Raw genomic sequence first — 15347 nt, 5'->3', positions numbered from 1 at the left:
GCAAACCACTGCAGCAGCAAAGCAAAAGAAGTGTTACCTCTTCATATTTGGTCTTTGAGTACACATCACTGGTGTTTGTCTTGTGATTTATAAACTTTTGCTTTATAATGACTCTGCAATGGCAAGTAGACCCGGTCTCCTTAGGGGGATATTTCATGAACTACTTAGGAAGTTTATAAAAAAGAGTCCCTAGATTATGAAGCAAGGGGTATCTGTTTTGTAAGGAGCATGTTATGAAATGAATTTGTCTTTAGGCCTAATTTAATTATTTTAATGATCCCACTGGTGGTTGTTGTAGGTGTCGTTCTGTGTATATATTGTGACCTACATGCTTGTGATCATTTATGAAATCTAAGATTTAAAAATACATTGGGTCTTATTAATTCATTGCCTACTATCACTGAAGCAAATGGAGGTGGCTTGGATATTAGTGCATTGGGCCAAATCTCTCTTCCAGTGAAGTCAATTAGAGTTTTGCAGTAAGCTTAAATGGAAACAAAATAAGTCCTGTTCTTTTAGAAAACTGCCCCAAATCATCCCTGGTGTAACTCTGTTCTCTACTGTGGAGTGACATCAGGAATATCTGTTGATGTGTAGACAGCTGTCAAAGAACATCTGAAGGTATAAAATCAATAGGTGAGCACAGAAGAGTCCTGCCCTTGCAGGTAGGTGCACGTGCCTTTCCTGGTCAGATGACCTTCACAAAAAGATGACTTCACTGGCTTTGAAGGAGATACTCCAAATTTGTACCTGTATAACTGAAAATAGAATTAATCTATTCATGAGCTAATAAAGTCTTTTAGAACAAAGTGCATATTTAAATAGAAGACATATGAAAGCACACAGTAACAGTGTGATGTGGAACATGCTAGGCTACAGCTAACACAGGTTGTGCCCTAAACTGCTGCTAGCTACATCAGTTTTGCCAAGTTTCTTTGTTACATGAATGTAACAAATAGATTAATGTGCTAAGTCCTTGCAGCACATCAGCTTGCTCCATTGTGCAATACTGACATTAAATGAATAATTTGCTGAGTGAGAAATGGGTAAGTATTGCCACTCTCATCCCTGGTATAACTTCATTGATACAGCATTACCCAGGATGGTGGCTTTCCTAACCTGATTTTGCAGCTGGGAGAAGCTGCAGAGCTAGAAATGAGCTCCAGAATTATAAACTCATATCTCCATGTTCTGTCCACAAAGTTACCTACTCTTCCAACTCATCTGCTGTGATTAGCATGCGTTTTATCTTCTGGTACTTAAAAATAATTTGCAGGCAAACATTTTAAGAGATTTTGTATTTTGTTTTTTTTTGTTGTTGTTGTTGTTGTTTTCACCTGATTTGCTCTCGCTTGAATCTGTGCTAGGAGGGCTGGCTTTTAGCTTAGCATGCGTGCACTTATTGCATTCCTCATTGATACAATCCCTGTGATGACTGCCTGTCTGTCAGAGCTGGGCACCAGACAAACAGGCTAAGCAGAGGTATTCCAGTGTTCATGTGTACTGTATTGATTTCACTCTACTGTAGTATGGTATGAGTTCAAAGGCTAAAATTCCTTTTTTATCTGCTGAGGACCACAAAAAGCAATACCTGAAAGGAATCCTGCACGTGGATGCTGGGAAGCTATTATGCAGCACTTGCAACGTTACTCTTGGTCAGACTCAGAAAGGATCAGTTGGCAAGCAATGGAAACTGAGATTTTCACCATAAAGCTGAAACGCTGAAGGAATCCCAGTCCAAAGGGCAGGCTCCCGTTACGCCTCTGTCCTAATGGAGAGCAGATGCTACCAGTGCTGCAGGTAATCCGTTTAGATCTGGTAGAAGCTTTTGCAGCAGCAAATCTCTCTCTTGAGAAAGCAGACAATGAAAAACAGGGACTCTTCTTTTAACACTGGTGTCATACTGTGTTGATGGTGTTATGCCAATGACTTGTATGGGTATGATTACATCAGAGGCTGCAGATTTGGCATTTAGAGAACGTGGTATTCCTTCTGGGAGACCACTGCCTAAATTCTGTCGTTACAAAACTTACATATAATTTCATGGACAAACTTGGCTAGTTGAACTCCATGGGAATCAGTAGATGACAGTAGATGAAGCTTGGTCCTCCACTTGTGCTGGGGTTGTCTGGGAGGGAATGACAACTGAACATGGGCCAGAAGTACTTAACACTGCTTTTGAAAGAGGAATAAATTCAGTGATGGCTTTTTTTTTTTTTTTCCCAATTAAAAAGATAGATTTGTTGCCAGCTCTGAACATTTCCTCTTCTATTCACATTCATTTAAATTCTGTTTGCAGATGTGAGGGTTAAAGTGGGGGCTGACTTCTGTTTTCAGTTAAGTAAAAAAATGTTTTGGTCTTGACTTCACTGGGACCACAATCAAACCCATGACCATAGTATTGTATTTAAGAATGAATCTCTCTCAGTCACATAAAAAAGCCAGGTTCAACTTTGCACCTCATCAGAATCCAACAGTTAACAGTTTTCTTATTATTGTCAAGTTTTCCCCAAGGTGAAGCCCAAAGCATCCTCTGTGCAGCAGGTATATCGATTGCCATCTCCCACTGGGGTGCCAGTTCCCTCCTTGCAATAAGGCTCCCCACTCTTTTCTTCCAGAATGTGGCTGTGGAGCCTGGTTCTCCCACTTGACATATTAGTGTATCAGTGTTTCTCTTTACCTGCTCTTTCCCTGCTGCTGCAACAAAAAAACATACTGGAAATTGCACTCTGGTTCTGCCTTTCACCTGCCAACTGCTCAGGCATACCAGTAAAAAAAACTGTTAGCCAAGTCTTCCAACTTGCAACATGCAGATGTAAAGTCTTTGTTGGTTGTTTTCCCTTCAAAATCACGTTAACAAATCGTTATTGACATGCTCAGTTTCTCTAAGTAAGCCAGGAAAATGGCCATGTGTAAAATAAACTGTGTAAAATACAGTGTAATTAAATGCAAAAATGAACAGGAGCATAATCCACGCATTGTTTTAAGTGTGACAACAAAAACATGGATAGAGAAGCTGGGTACAACTTCCAAATCACTTGCTTACAGAGAATTGCAAACAGCTGTGGCCTTGGGTGTGCTGGTAACTGCTCCTGGTGTCTTTGTACCAGAGCAGTGGTGTGAACTGCATGAGGTATTCAGCAGTGTAATGCTGGGACACTGCAAAATCAGCATAGCTTATTCACCAAAGGACAAAAAGATGGGGTGTAGGAAAACCACATAGAGGATGAATGTAAGATAAACTGTTTTTTCCATATTATAATTCTCAGCAAGAAGAGTTACCAGTTTCACAAACTGGCATGCCAGCCTACTGCCAGTATTACCACATGGCCTGAGTTGTAAGGAAAACATAAAGCATAAAGTTAATTTATCCATACCCAGTGTCACTGGCATCATTCTTGTCCATGTCAGTGGAGAGCATCCTGGTGTAGTGGAGGCAGGCAGTGGAGCTCCTGGCGGACCGTGCCTTGTGGCTTTTTTCTGCTGGCCTGGAAAGAAAGAAAACAATCATAAGAAAAAAAAACTGCTCAGCTTTCATATGCTTGTGCTCAGAAGTGCAGGGACATGGCTTGGACAGATGAAATATTCTATCAGTTTGCATGAGCAGTGGGTACCAAAGTGTGTTAACTGTCACTATTTGCGTTTTATAAAGGTGGTGCAGACCATGAGTGCCTGCTCTTCTTACTCCCACTGTAGGCTGAAATGTGATGGTTTCACAGCACCCACACATGCAAAGGATGAGGATGGCCAGACTTGCACCCTGGAAGGGGGCTGAGTTACATTTGGAATTTTTTCCTGCCCTCACTGAGATCCACTGGTAGTTTCTCTGTTGACTTCAATGAGCAAGGATTTAGGCCATCTGCATTAAAATAAAACCAGTATTTGCATGTTTGCCAACCTCCCAGCATGTTGTACGAGGTTGATGTTAGTGGCAGCAATGTCCAGACACCCTCAGATCTGAAAATATTTGTAAAAATGTGTGGTTAGCTTCCACTTGAAGTTGCAGCAAGTAAGAAGGGAGAGGTGTGACATGCAACCCTTTATTCGTCAGGTCCCTCATAGTACTATGACTTAGGGGTGTTTAAAGGAATAGCAAGAAAAGGCTTGTACAGGCAAGCATGTTTTATTTGAATTGTGCATCTTCTCAGGTATTAACTTAATTCTGTTGAGTGCCCACAACTCCCACAGTTTGAACTGAAATACAGTTCTTGCAGGATTGGGACCTTTGGGAAACTAGAGAGCATTAAGATGCTAGCTTGGGAGTTTGTTTGAAATCAAAGAATTTTTGTTCCTGCAGTGATTTTCATGGACAAAATTTACTGTAAATTCTCTACTGAGAAAACATGAAAGGCCAAGAACTCTCACAGGGCTCAGATAAGAGCAGCAGCAACAATGTTATAATTCACATAGGATACTTGTAGTGATATAACTTTGTATTAGTATTTTTAATCTTCACTAATCATTTGGATAGAAATTCAGTTAGAATGAACTGAAAGACAAAAGAGGAAAAGTATCCAGAACTTCATACTGGAAAAAGTGATGGTTCTGGAAGAAAATCAAGCCAATGCACTTGCTTAACTTAGCTAACATACTTATTTAACTCAAATGCTAGTCCACAGTTTAAAGTGAGATGAATTCCCAGATGCACAGATATTACCTACAGTGTACGAACTCCTGTGCAGTTACTCATGTGCAAACCCTCCTGTGGGCTTTGGCATATTTCACTGAAGAAGAAAATGCTTACCTCCTACCTGCAATGAATTCTGTATTTCAAGGGTTGGTATCATACTGTAATATCATTTGGATGCTTCTGCTAGAATGATGCAGTCAGCCCGACTGTGCCCCTCATGCTCTTCCCCAGCCATTGCTGCCTGTGAGGCCCAGGCCGGCAGAGCCAGCCTGCCTGACCACAGCAATGTGTGAGGCTGCACTGCTATTAGCACCGGCCAGCCCAGCCACTCTCCCAGTGATGGAACCCACTTTGGTACACTGGTTTTTGTGGCACCTGCATCATTCTGAACTGAATTAGTGGCTTCTGCCCATGTCCCAGGGAGCTTTATGCCGAGGGCTCAGGGGTGTTGAGGATGGGCTGAGTTCCAGTTGCAGCAGAACCTCGCAGCTTGCACCAATAAGGCAGGCATTCTCCTGGGTGTGACCAACAGAATGGTGCACAGCAGAGGCTGTAGGGGATAAATGCAAATGGTATGTTTAATGGAAGGCTGTATCTCACGTTCTCTGTTACAAAAGATTAAAAAGACCAGCAGAGCAGTGTCAGTAGCACACAGGGAAGTTTTACAGAGAAATGCAAATTCTACCTGTATTTGAAAGTTACATTTTTTCTTGTTAAGCACAGCAAATGCATTTCACAACTGGCAACTGAAATGAATGTGGCAGAATTATGATGTGTAGGTAGGATGAGTGCCGTTCTGTCTGTATGTGTCTCTACTTATCCAGCTTATAAATGTGGTTATATGCTGAGCAGAATGAAAGAATTCGTAATATAGCAATTAACATACTAGAAACTGTTTGTTTAGTGAAGTCTTTTTATAGCTGTTAAAATAACACACTAAAATATACAAATGCTAGTTTAATAAGGCAAAATAAAATCATTAGCCTGACTTAGGGCTGGATTCTGCCACCATTACTCATGGCTAAGCAGTGCTTTACTCAAGAACTGTTTATGGGAGACGGGTGGCAGAAGCAGGCCCTCAGGAAACGAACATGCTGCTGATAAATTTGGGATGAGCGGCCAGTGCTGATGGGCCTAATTCCAGGCTCCCAACAAGGTGAAGGGCTATGGGTTAATACTGTAATAAACCTGGTGGAAATGAAACACATGGAAATGAAAGCACTTGGAGTCCAGATCTCCTTGGCCACTGCTCTGCTTGCTCTGACTGTGTGACTGCTCCCTCCTGCTCCTCCCCAAGGAGCTGAGAGACGCTCAGCCACACTGAGCAATGCCAGACTTTTGATAACAAGAGTATTTCTCTACCAGGATTAGTGTTCCCAATGCTATTTTATAGTACAGGCAACTCCAACTCTACAAATTAAAAAAAAAAAAAAAAAAAAGGAAATTTATGAAATATAAAAATTCAAATATATTTCCATGGAACTGTATGTATATCAAGTAGATACCTGGGAAAGTGTCTGAAGTGTGGAGACAGATTGTTAGCAACAAGCAGAGAGAAAGACCTGCGACGTCTCAACCTTATCATTATGGATGCTGTGTGGTATTTCAGAAATAACAGCTCACTTCAGTGGATTTTACTGCCTGTTGCTTCAGTGGTCCTCAGCGGATAGTAACATAGAACGGAAAACATCATTTTACTTACCTTTGTTTTAGTGACAAAATTTATACTAATTTTGCTTTTTAGTGCAAAAAATCTTCCAGAACTTTGTAAGAATGATTCTGCATGGCAGATGATAATGTTCCTTTTGGATTACTGACTTGTAAAAATACATGTTGGTGTTACATACGCTAACTCTGACCTATTACAAAAACAGACAGTCAAGCCTGAACAGCAAAATATGAAGTATTAGATCTAGGTAATAGATCCTGCAGTTCCTCCAGGTCCCAGTTAACAAGCATAATATCCTTCAAAAGCGCTGCAAAGTGAGCATGTGGCTCTAGTAACTCCTATGGTATTCCAGGGCCAATGTTAGAAGGCAGCCACTCAAGGTTTTCAGGAATTAAAGGTGGATAAGCCCATGATATTATTTTACCCTACTCACCCCTCCACTAAGATACGGTGCTATTTGATACCTTGTTGGTGCTAAAAACAGAGTCCCAGCTTGACTTCTCTACCATCCCTCCCTCCTGGCTGCCATTGGAGCAGGAGGCAGGGGACAGTCTGTGCCCATGTTCCCCCTGTCCCTTCTATTGCCATCCCTCCTGCTTCTCACCCAGGGACCAAACTTCCTGGCTGTCTGGATAGGTACTCTCCAGTCTCTCCAGAGCCTCCACTCCCATTCACAGCACTTTTTCACCACAGAGCAGATAGCAATATGTATCATACCCACCTTGAACAAATGTTTAGGAGGCAAGCAGCCCTTTTGGCTCAGCAGAAGTGGCTGGACTCTTTACGCACCCAACAGTGCTACCACATCCAGCAGGGTGGCTTCAGGTCATGCTGGGTGGCGCTGCCTGCCCCTGTCTCTGTTCCAGCTGTGTACAACCCCTTCCTCCTCCCTGCTGCACCTCTCAAAGCCTCTTGTCCTGCAGCCCCACAGCAGCCAGGAGCTGCATGCAGCCAGCAGAGCCTGCACGGTGCAGGAGGAGCTGCAGAGATCCAGCAGCCCAACCATGTGTCAGCAGGAGCAGAAGGGAGCAGGGACAGAGCAAGGATGGAGCAGGGAAGCAAGCCGTGCGCAGCCCCACATGCTGGAGGGGCTCCCCAGCAAGCATTCCTCTTTTCTTTCTTGCTCTTCCCATAAAATCAGAAGAGAGTCACGTTTAATGACAGTCCTCTATAATGTGCACTCCCTGCTGATGTGACATTGGGCAGAAAAAGTGTCTACAGAATAAATTTTTAATATACGCAAACAACTGAATTATGAATGACAAAAATATCGTGGAATGGTTAAATATTAATCACTTAATTAGTTAAATTAATACTTTTACTGCAATGTTGTGATAAAGGCTGTCACTCACGTGTTGTGGCTGTGCTGGCTGGGGGAGCGAGGTGCAGCAGTGGAGACTCAGTGAATACTTGGCTTTGTTTTCCTGCAGGTCCCCCTGTACTTGGTGTTCCTCTTAAGGCCCCTGGGATCAGATCTGTTTGGAAAGAACTTCAGTTTTCTGTTCAGGAAGGGAGCTGTCAAGAAAATGGTTAATCTGGCCCAAGAGGAGAAAGCACCCCCACTTGCAAACACTTGCCTATCCCAAAATGCAATTAACTTCCATCTTGGTGATGCACAAAGCCCAGCTGTGCTGCACTGGGCTGGGCAGCAATCTTGAGAAGGTGGGGTGCTTCAGAGAGCAAAAAGCCCTGGCAGCTTTCTGATGGATTTGGGTGGGTCTGTGAATGAGGTTGTGTGTGGTGAGGGCTGTAGTGGATTATGGACTTGGTGCCCCCATGCACCCTCCCCAACTGTGCTCTGGCTGCAGGCAACCTGCATGGTCCTGGGTGGACAGGAGGGAGCAAGTGCTGTCAGGGGTGTCTGTGGGTGCTCACACACAGCTTCCTTACCTGTCCAAGAACTCAGGAAAGAATTTACTGGCACTCTTGTCCTTGTGGGTTGGCTGGCTTCACTGTTTGTTTTTGATCTAATAAAAAGGGAGATCTTAATATCATAGTGAAATAGGTACAAAGCCAGAAGCTTGCCCCCTGGCATTTTCGCTAAATATTATTGAAAATGTAAAAGAGCCTTTAGCAGAAACAACTGAAGCACAAAGAAGCTGCAAAAATAGGATCAACAGGATGTATTCTGGATGCTGGGAAGAGGGGTTAGAAGCATCCAGCTGCAGGCTGGGCACCATTTCACTCATCACCCAGCTTTGCAGGGCTGGAAGCTGGAACCCTGCAAAGGGCTGGGTGGGCACACATGGAGTGGGACCGGGTGAGAGGGAGGCTGGAACAGTTGTGAGAGAAGCACATGGCTGGGAAGGGTGCAATGCACAGCCAGACCTGACCAGGAAGGTGAAAGCAGTGGGGAAACATGCACGTTGGAACTGTTTTGCTTGATCCTGGCTTTGGCTGCTGCCTGGAAATGAAACATGGGGAGAAAAAAAAAAAAAAAAGTTTAAAGCATTTTTAAATACAAAAGTGAACAATCTCTTAAAAGGTGGGAGTACTGAAGAAACATTCACTGCTGAGACTCACCCATCTGCAGCTCTTTTTGCCTTGCCTCTGTTTTCCTCTGCCTTCCAGTTTGCAGACATCACTGGGAGCATCATTCCCATGTGCTATAAGCAAGTGGCTCCTCCGGAAAATGATGCATTAGGCAGCAGGGCTGCTCATAAAGCAAACATTTTGGAGTGACCACTCTCCAATCATAGAATTATAGAATTACTCAGGTTGGAAAAGGCCTTAAAGATCATCAGGTCCAACCACAGTCTGTACCCTAACAACCCTCTGCTAAATCTGAGAGCTGCAGCAAGCTCCCACATCTGCACACAGTAGTGTGTGCTGTGCAACCTAAGAGCTGGTTGCTGAGTGCATCTGGTAGCAGAGCTGTTGGTCATTGTGCTTCTACAGCTTCGCTTATCAGAAGTAAAGCCAGTGCACCAAAGCTGCTTCTGGAAGCTGTCATTTGGGTCCATTTTGTGTTCTTGCAGAACTGCATTTTCTGATAGGCTTTTTGCAGGTACAGCTTGTGCTGATGAGGCAGGAGAAGCAGGATCACTTTCCACACGCAGCATTACAGAAGGCTGCAGCGAAGCTTGTTCTTGGAACACAACAGACCCCTAAAATGTCAAATAAATCCTCAAACTATTCATCACTGTGTTTTTGGGGTGGCAGTTAAGTCTTTCAACACTCTGCAAGTTTCTTTCCCCAGCAGTAATTTTGCTGGTGAAGAAATACAGCTCAAGGCACTCTACAAAGGCCTCAAAATTCGTGTTTTGTTTTCATTACAAAAAAAAAAAAAGCTTCACTACATTAAAGAGCAGCCCATTAGCATTTTGTATCCTGTCTTCCCTGCATCCTTTCTTTGTTGGCAGACCTTCCCCCACATGCACCAAGGAGCTGAACAACAGCCATTGCTTCGCTTTTACAGACTTCACAGAAGACGGGCTGCAGTAGGAGGAGGTTTAAGCCACAACCCAGCTTGTTTAGGGAGTTAAGTGGGAAAGATGAGTTCTCAAAACTTTTGGTAGCCACACAAATAATGGATGTCTTGTACTGAAACACTGAGTTACTCTATCGGCTTTCAGGCTAACCCAAAACAGCACCCAGGCTCTGTGCATGTCTAAGGACATAAATGAACTGTCTGGTTCCTGGGCTGAAATTTAGCTCTGCACCAAGCAATATATTTAGCTGTCTCAAGCAAATAGACCCTCAAATAACAATGAAAATGAAAATAATGAATTACTGGAGACTTGCCGAACCTTGGGATTACATAAATTAAATGTTGCAGTGCGAGTTGGATTTTTCTGATACAGTTAGAAAGTTAGAGGTTGGAGAAAGACAGTAAATATATTATGATTAGGGTTTAGGGAAGCATTTGATTATTCTAAGTAACTCAGAGTAGCTGAATGCTAGCACAGATGTGAGGGAATGAGAGCAGACAGGAAAACCTGGAGCTTATGTGAGAGTGGAGAAGGGTTCTTACCTGAGTTCAGTAGGGAATCGCTAACTTGTTATCTCCACAGTTTATCTGGAAATTAATGGCATGTTAATTATATTTGTAACTACTTCAGAAAGTTGGAAGACCAGGCTGAGGGGCAGCTGCAGAGAACAAATTTCACCCACAAAGACCCCACAATTCAAAACACGCAGCTGCAAGCATCTGCACTGCTGTGAGCACATGGGTTGCTACTCCCCATCCCAGCCATGCCCCAGGCCCTCTCTGTGGGGCTGGAGAGCAGGAGCAGCCGGGCTGCAGCTGCTGAGCTCACTGGCAGTGCTGGCCATTGCCTCGCACAGTGGCTGGGTGGGCTTCTTTCCACGGCAGGGAAATGCCCTTCCCTGGTGGCAGTGGGGGATACTGGTGGATTGCACAGCCGAGCCTAAGGGATGGCGCTCGACAGTGAAATCTAGCGGGCTGTGGAATAGTCTCACTGGGAAATGGTGGAGTCCTCACTGGCAGGGTTATTGAAGACTTGACTTTGAAACACGAGACATTCTGCAGTTGGGAACAATGCTGCACTGTCAGAGAGATGGACTCAATTACTTAATAGGTCGTTGCTGTCTGTCTCCTGTGATTTTCCTTTCAAGAACATATATTCAGCTGGGTTATTTCTCATGGGAAGACAAAGCCTTCTGAAAGAAGCCAGACATTTGGAGAGGAGAGGCAAGAGGAAGTGCAGCCCAGCAATCACCCAGCCTGTGTGGTGCAGAGCGTACTATCAGGAGGACATGGAGAAAACTTACACAATGCAGCAGATGCAGTGTTTGGTTTGGATTACACCTACCCAGCTGGACCTGTACTCTCAGGCCTCACCCCTTGCCTTTGCTCAGGAAGGGTTTGGCAGGTTTTGTTCTCCCAACAGAAGCCAGTATGTAGGGCACTGCTGGGGCTGTATGGACCCTTGCTGCTGGTTTGCCAAAACATTCAGCAGCAAGGTGTCTGTACAGCTCGTGACAATGCATAGGCACCCTCCCCTCTCATGTGGAAGAGCTTTGATGGTGTTGACCAAAATGGCAGCACAGCTGGTGAGAAAGCTCGCATCCAGGAGCTCATCTGTGAGTGGCATCCCAGTACTGCATGAGTGGTACCCGTGAACAGGGGTATATAACTTATCCAATAATATGTTCTTCCAGAGATTATCCTGCCAGCCACAGGCTGAGAATTTCATAGGCACTTCCCTTGCTGGGGCTCTGAGCCTAAATTGCAGCGCTGATTCAGAGCAGTTTGAGCTCTGTGCTAGGAGCAGTTGCCAACGGGCACTTCATGCGTGTGTGTGTGCACACATCCAAGGCGTCTATCCTCCTACGTTTGTTTGCATTTGTCACCAAATGAAGACACCGCATTACCTTATGCACATTGAATTGATACAGCTATATTGAGTGGATGTTTTTTACACCCAGAGGGGGGAATGAGATTTTGTCTCTCTTGCCCATTTCTTTTTCTTTTCTTTTTTTTTTCAGAATAAGTCGTCTGTTTAATGGCACGGAGCCTATTGTCTTGGACAGTTTAAAACAACATTATTTCATTGATCGAGATGGTGAAATTTTCAGATATATATTAAGCTTCCTAAGGACATCTAAGCTACTGCTCCCAGAAGACTTCAAGGTAAGGAAAGCTATAGTCTGCAATCTATTTTTTTCCCCCATTTTGTCATTTGTTTTGGAGGAGGTTGGTTTGTGTGCTTGACCTAAACACACTTAGCTAAATGTTGCTGTTTATTGTTGGGATTTTTAGTACTTGTGTATTACGCTAGGGATGCTATTATTTAATAAATGGACCAATGGTTGTCATGGATACCATAAAAAGTTAAACGATGAAGCTTACAGCTAAATCAGTTTTTCTAAACTAATTGTATTTTCTCACATTTTTAGCTTATTTATTGGAGTATAACAACAATTAAGAATCAACACCAGCAACTAGCACTCACCAAGGTTTAATGTTCAGAATCTGGTAGAAATGTTTTAAATTTGATACTTAGAGTAATTAGATGGTATAAATCTTTTTCTTGTTGGTATGAAAAAGAAACACCCTTAAACAAATCCATGAGGATTTCTGCTAGATATATCCAGTTCAGATACTTTGATTTCAATAAGTGCTCTTTTACACAATGTATGAATGTCAGAATATTCGTGGGAAAGAGAATTTATTGAGGGACTTTTAAGGAGCAATAATACATGTTTTCTATGAAATAATGACAGCAAATTGCTTTGTAAATCCTGATTGTTGAAACCCTCTCCTCCTAGTGTTGTTTATTTGGCTTTGTGCTTATGAAACTTGCAACACTGTCATCCTTATGTATGAAAATTAGAAGACAAAACTATCCAAACTAGATGACAAGATTCAACAAAAGAGCTTACTCCAGGATGAAATGATGAATAAATTGGGATGCTAATGGGGACCCGCTCAGCCTTAGAGGACACTGAGTGTTACTAGAAAGGAAAGTTCCCGTGCTTGGTAGTAAGATTTCATTTTTCATGTTGGACTGGGTAGGCAAGGTAATTTAGTCAGGCCTTCCTGAGTCATACTAAGTGTATAGTTACTGCAGCATACAGCTGATCCTCTTGCTGCAAACGGGTCCTCAGACATTTTTTCTTAAATCACGAGTGTACTTGTATTTGATACCAGCATCTCAGCACTTACAGCTGACACTGAGCAGACACACAGCGCAGTGGATGCACACCTCCTGCGCCAAGGCCAAGCAGAAGTTTTGGCATTCCCAGGCAGGACTGAAGGCCCAGCCCTATGGGGCTGTCTGAGCACTGGGCTCTGTGGGAGTGGCTGGCAGGCCAGGGCGGCTGCACCGTGGCACAGGATGCTGTGATGTGGGGAGCGGCAGAGCATGAAGGGGCGGATGCAAGACAAGAGAGATGAGAACAAATGTGTGGGTAGGATTGAAGCTAAAGACCTGTGGGGTGCAAGAAGGAACAATTAAAGAGGATGTGGTACTGATACAGCCTCAGAGAGGTGCTTTATCAGTAGTGTTTTGGACAATCTGATGGCCAAAGAGAGACAGAGAAGGGAATGTAGAAGAGATCTAGTTCACCCTGATTATGGCCTCGACCAGCAGCCAAGAGGATGGATTTCAGAGGTGCTGTGAAACAAAACCAGCAGGATTCAGTAAGAGCCTCGAGGGGAGAGTGTCAGAGGATGCCAAGGACTTGCCTGCACAGAGAGCCGCTGGCAGGGCTGGGAGAGACCTGGGAGAGCCGGCGCTGTGCCCAACTCAGTCCGTTGTTCCAGACCATCTCTTTGCATAGGGTTAACTGTACTTTATTTGGTTCCTCCCTGAGAGAGCTTTAGAGCAAACCCCAGGCTAATGAGGGCTCAAGAACAAAGCAAAGTATTGCTAGGTAGGGAGTAACTAAATAAAAATGCATAGAAGAATGCATTGCAAAGCTGTATTAAAACTGCATTGTAAACGGATTTGACTTCACAGAAATCGTGTAATTTTACCAGCATGATTAAAGTGACAGAAGACAATAATCAAAGGCAGCAAATGGAATCACTCGGTGTTTCTAAATGCAAAACTCTATTTAAGGTATAAAACCTGACAGTTTTTCCAGTGAGACTTGCATTAACTGTTCTTTATGTCAAACAAAGCATTATCAAGTGTTTTGAATATTTATTAGTTTTTACCCCTTAATTTAATCAAGCAGTTTATTAGCCTCAAGGTTTAGCCAAGTTGCTTTTCAACTTGAATTGCTGCTCAGATGGTTATTTTGCAAAGTTTGGAATGTTAGTACCACACCAACCTCGCAGTGTTTGCTGTTTAAGCGTTGTTTTCAGACTAAGTTAACACTGAAATGCAGAGAAAGTGGGGTATGTGTTCCTAGGCTAGTGATTCTTTATTATCAAGTCTGACTGGTGTGTTTACAGTGAATATTAATTACTCTTCCAACTACTAATAAGCCAGAACTTGAAAGTGTTTAGAATCTGACAGGTCTCCCTGCTGAAAGCAACATTCTAATAGTTCATATAATTTTCCTGGGCTTGGGGGATTTTAACCACATGAAGTATGCTGAGAAATTACCATGAGCTCTCGGCTTGGTTCTGCTTTGCAGTGTCTGCTGAGCAAGGCAATGGCTTACAGCTCCCTTCTGCTCTTGTCAGAGTCCTATGCATGGAGCCATTCCACCTTAAGTGACACATGTCCTCAAGTGTTGGGCCTGCACCCTGGGTCTGCCACACTGCAGGGCTAGTGGGTGGCTAGCACAGGAGCTAACCTTCATCCAGAACCCAATATCTGCCTTGATTCCCCATGGCAATTATGATCAGCATTCTCCCCTTCAATCACAGAATACCTCTACATGCAAAACCAGGACTACACTGCCCATTGTACCTACTTATTTGTCATTCCCTGCTTAGACATCTTCCAACAAAAATAGATACAGGCAATATATACATCATCATTTGATGTCAAGGAGGAGAGGAGCACAAATGCAGAGGACATTTACTGAGGTTACCCATAGGGCTAGGTGGCATCTGCTTTATATTATACAGTCTTAAAATTTGTATGCCTACATCTATTTCTAAGTGCTTTCACACTGACCTTAGCAAATGGTGCATTCATCGCAGCAGAAGTGAGCAACTTGCTCTCATGTTCAGGAGTCAGATCTTCATGGCACTGAATTATAAAAGAAACGTTGAGTCAGAATGACTGTTTTGTTGTAGAAACAAAAAATAACAAGAAAAAATGGGTAGAAAGCCTGTTCAGGAGTCAATCTTATGTACTCAAGTACATAAACCCTTTACTATTGAGAGAACAGCACCAGGTTCATGCGAGATGTGTTTCATCCCAGCTGGCTGCCTGCTCCCTTTTCTGGGTGACAGCACAGAACCTGCCCACTAATTCCTACTGCAGCCACAAGAAGTTGAAGGCTTGAGGGTTCACATTAGCCCCACCATTGCTAGCAGGGACTCAGGGATGGGAGACCTTGTCCTGCAGGACAAGGAGCTCCTGGATCCCACACCATATCTGACCTGAGATGCTGCCAGCTGCCCAGCAAAAAATGGAGTTTCCATGAGAGAGAGAGGGTGCAGTACATATATGTATTTAT

The 15347-nt window shown here is 43.5% G+C and overlaps 1 protein-coding gene across 6 annotated transcripts in view; it reads left to right on the top strand.

Annotated features, from left to right (window-relative positions):
* Positions 1 to 15347, top strand: part of KCTD15 (potassium channel tetramerization domain containing 15) — a 195033-nt gene that overhangs the window by 167431 nt on the left and 12255 nt on the right. For all 6 annotated transcript variants that reach the window (XM_072346144.1, XM_072346150.1, XM_072346149.1 and 3 more), the window contains one exon: positions 11751 to 11895. In XM_072346144.1, coding sequence (XP_072202245.1) covers positions 11751 to 11895 — 145 coding nt within the window. The remainder of the gene's footprint in view (positions 1 to 11750; positions 11896 to 15347) is intronic.

This window comes from Excalfactoria chinensis, chromosome 11, assembly GCF_039878825.1.
Source record: "Excalfactoria chinensis isolate bCotChi1 chromosome 11, bCotChi1.hap2, whole genome shotgun sequence".
Lineage (NCBI taxonomy): Eukaryota > Metazoa > Chordata > Aves > Galliformes > Phasianidae > Excalfactoria > Excalfactoria chinensis.
The sequence above is the reverse complement of the archived record's forward strand: the minus strand, read 5'-3'. Positions and strand labels throughout refer to the sequence as shown.